The 2,217-nt window shown below is 45.2% G+C and overlaps 1 protein-coding gene across 1 annotated transcript; it reads right to left on the bottom strand.

The window, feature by feature from the left end:
* On the bottom strand, positions 1-396 carry LOC136795165 (DNA-binding protein HEXBP-like). Its single transcript, XM_067044864.1, has one exon. The coding sequence runs from the start codon at positions 394-396 to the stop codon at positions 1-3; it is 396 nt and encodes a 131-aa protein (XP_066900965.1).
* Positions 397-2,217: the final 1,821 nt, after the last annotated feature.

The following is a 2,217-nucleotide window of genomic DNA, read 5'->3' as shown; positions in this document are numbered from 1 at the left end:
TCAACTCTCTGGCCTCGATCTCCTTCCCTCACTTACTCGGCGCAATCTACTGCTTGGCGGTTTATTGCTCCGTCCTCCTCTTCCTTCCCCCACTGTTCCTGAGGCTTCTGATGCTTCTGAGGTTTCACTAGAGGATTCACTAGGTCTATAGTCCTCTCGTCTTTTCCGCCGGCATGGGAAATTTATTTCCATCGGGTCCCCTGGTCCCGTCTCTGCCTTTTTGTACATATAAGGGCACTGTCGTGCTATGTGGCCTTCATTGCCGCATTCAAAGCACCTAGTGCGGGGGCAATGGGCCACCAAGTGGCCTACTTTTTCGCACCCATGGCACTTCCTGTCTTCTTTCCCTTCTCTGTTGCGTATTCTGCCCTGGTTCGGCCGCCTTTCTCTACCCATCCCTCTGTCTTTACCACTATCTCTGGGTTCTCTTCTCTTCCATGATGTTGATGGATTCCTTGTGCGTTATGGTACTCTGTTCCATCCTCCATCATCGACATCCATCCTTGCATCCTCCTCTCTAGCGCTCGCGTCGATCATATCTTGAGCACATTCCAGGAAAGTGCGGTCCCGTGGTAAACCTTCCCTTTTATTTGTATCCTTAGCTAGTTGCACCTTCATTATGGAGTCGATGAAATTCATCTTCCAACTCACAATATCCGCTGCAAGAGTCTCTCTCATCTTTTCTGTGGTCAGATTAAACTGTCCCAACAGTGTGGCTGCGTACTGTCCGTTAGACTGCCTGTGCTTTCTCCTCTCCCGCAGCATGTAGATAATGTCTTCCTCCGGGGACCATCTGCCTTCTTTAATCTTTCCTTCACTACTGGCCAAGCTGTTTCCTCGTCTGCCTGAATGTGGTTCAAAACACTTCGCTTGATCCGCCATATGAGTGCTGCCTTGAGCGAAATCGCGTCGTTCTTGTCCAGCAACTCCTCTGAGACCTTGGCTGCCAACCTCTCCATGATGCGATCTCCACCTTTAATAAAGTGATTTAACTCACCGATTTCGCCTGAGAACCGCTCCAAGTCCGAGATAGCTTTTCTAATATCCTGAGAGCTTACTGCTCTCACTTTCATTTTAGCCAACATATTGGCGTGAGCAGCCGCGAGAGTGCTCTCTGGTAGTGGGGGTAGCGCTGGAACCGCCGCCGGAACTGCCGGGACAACCGGGGCCGCAGGAACTCCAGGAGCCGGTTGCGCCACCGGGATTTGTAGAACTGCTGGCCTCAATGCGGGCTGTTGTTGTGGTTGACCATCACAATTAACCATCTTGGTCAGTAAAAAAAAATGACAATTTATGCGAATTAAAAGATAAGAAAGTCGGAGGAAAAAAAAGAAAAAAAAATCTCGGGTGAGAGTACAGTTAAAAAAAAAATCAATCCGTGAAGTTTTTATGAAAAAGATTTAGATTTAGAAGAAGAAAAAAAAATCTTCATTCAGTGAAAAATATGCAATCAGTATCCGGGTCTTGGCAACACTTATGAGTACTTGGACTGAAATGCTTGGAGACAAAGGAAAAGAGGGAACAGAATTAAACAGTACGCTTACTAAAAAGATACTGGTTTATTATCTCTGTGATGCTATAGACATTATTGAGGTTTATTTACATGAGCAGTTAGGATTAGTGTTGTATACAGGCCTTGTCCAACCATAACTTATATATATATACCAATACTTAACTGGTGCCGAACCCCGGGACTTTAAATACCGGAGTAATATTTACTTTAGAGAAGATTTTTTTTTTAATCGTAGTTTTCTCAGCTTTCAATTTTTTTTTCTATTCTCTCATTTTTAAAAAAATTAATGACAGCTAATGGCAACGGTATCGTTAGACAAGCATTCTTGAACTTTAAATCAAAGTAGTAGAGGAAGTAACTCCTCCACCGCTTGCTCCACTACCCGAGGTTTCTCTAGCGGGAGCCCACGCCACAACACTTGAGTGGGTAAAAGTACGCACAGCAACTGCCCAAGACTTGAGAAAGGTCGTTTCTAACCTCGAACGATTTACCGGGGAAACAGGATAATTGAGCCACTTAATAAAAAGGGGGTGACCGACTAATAAGCCGAATTGAAGCAAAGTCAAGCAAAGGTCTACTCGATAGTGAAGATGCGGAGGCTTTAAAAGCAGCGGTCGTCTGCAGAGTCAAGATGAGCATCCTAAATCAAATTCAGGCTGACGAAGAGACCCCTTGGAGAGTTATCAAGGAAAGATTAAAGAAGG

Source organism: Halyomorpha halys, unplaced genomic scaffold (assembly GCF_000696795.3).
Source record: "Halyomorpha halys isolate HHAL.00 unplaced genomic scaffold, Hhal_1.1 Scaffold1098.1, whole genome shotgun sequence".
Classification (NCBI taxonomy): domain Eukaryota; kingdom Metazoa; phylum Arthropoda; class Insecta; order Hemiptera; family Pentatomidae; genus Halyomorpha; species Halyomorpha halys.
The sequence above is the reverse complement of the archived record's forward strand: the minus strand, read 5'-3'. Positions and strand labels throughout refer to the sequence as shown.

Excerpts from the sequence above, each read along its gene's own strand:
- LOC136795165 (XM_067044864.1), bottom strand. The coding sequence starts at position 396 with ATGGGTAGAGAAAGGCGGCCGAACCAGGGCAGAATACGCAACAGAGAA.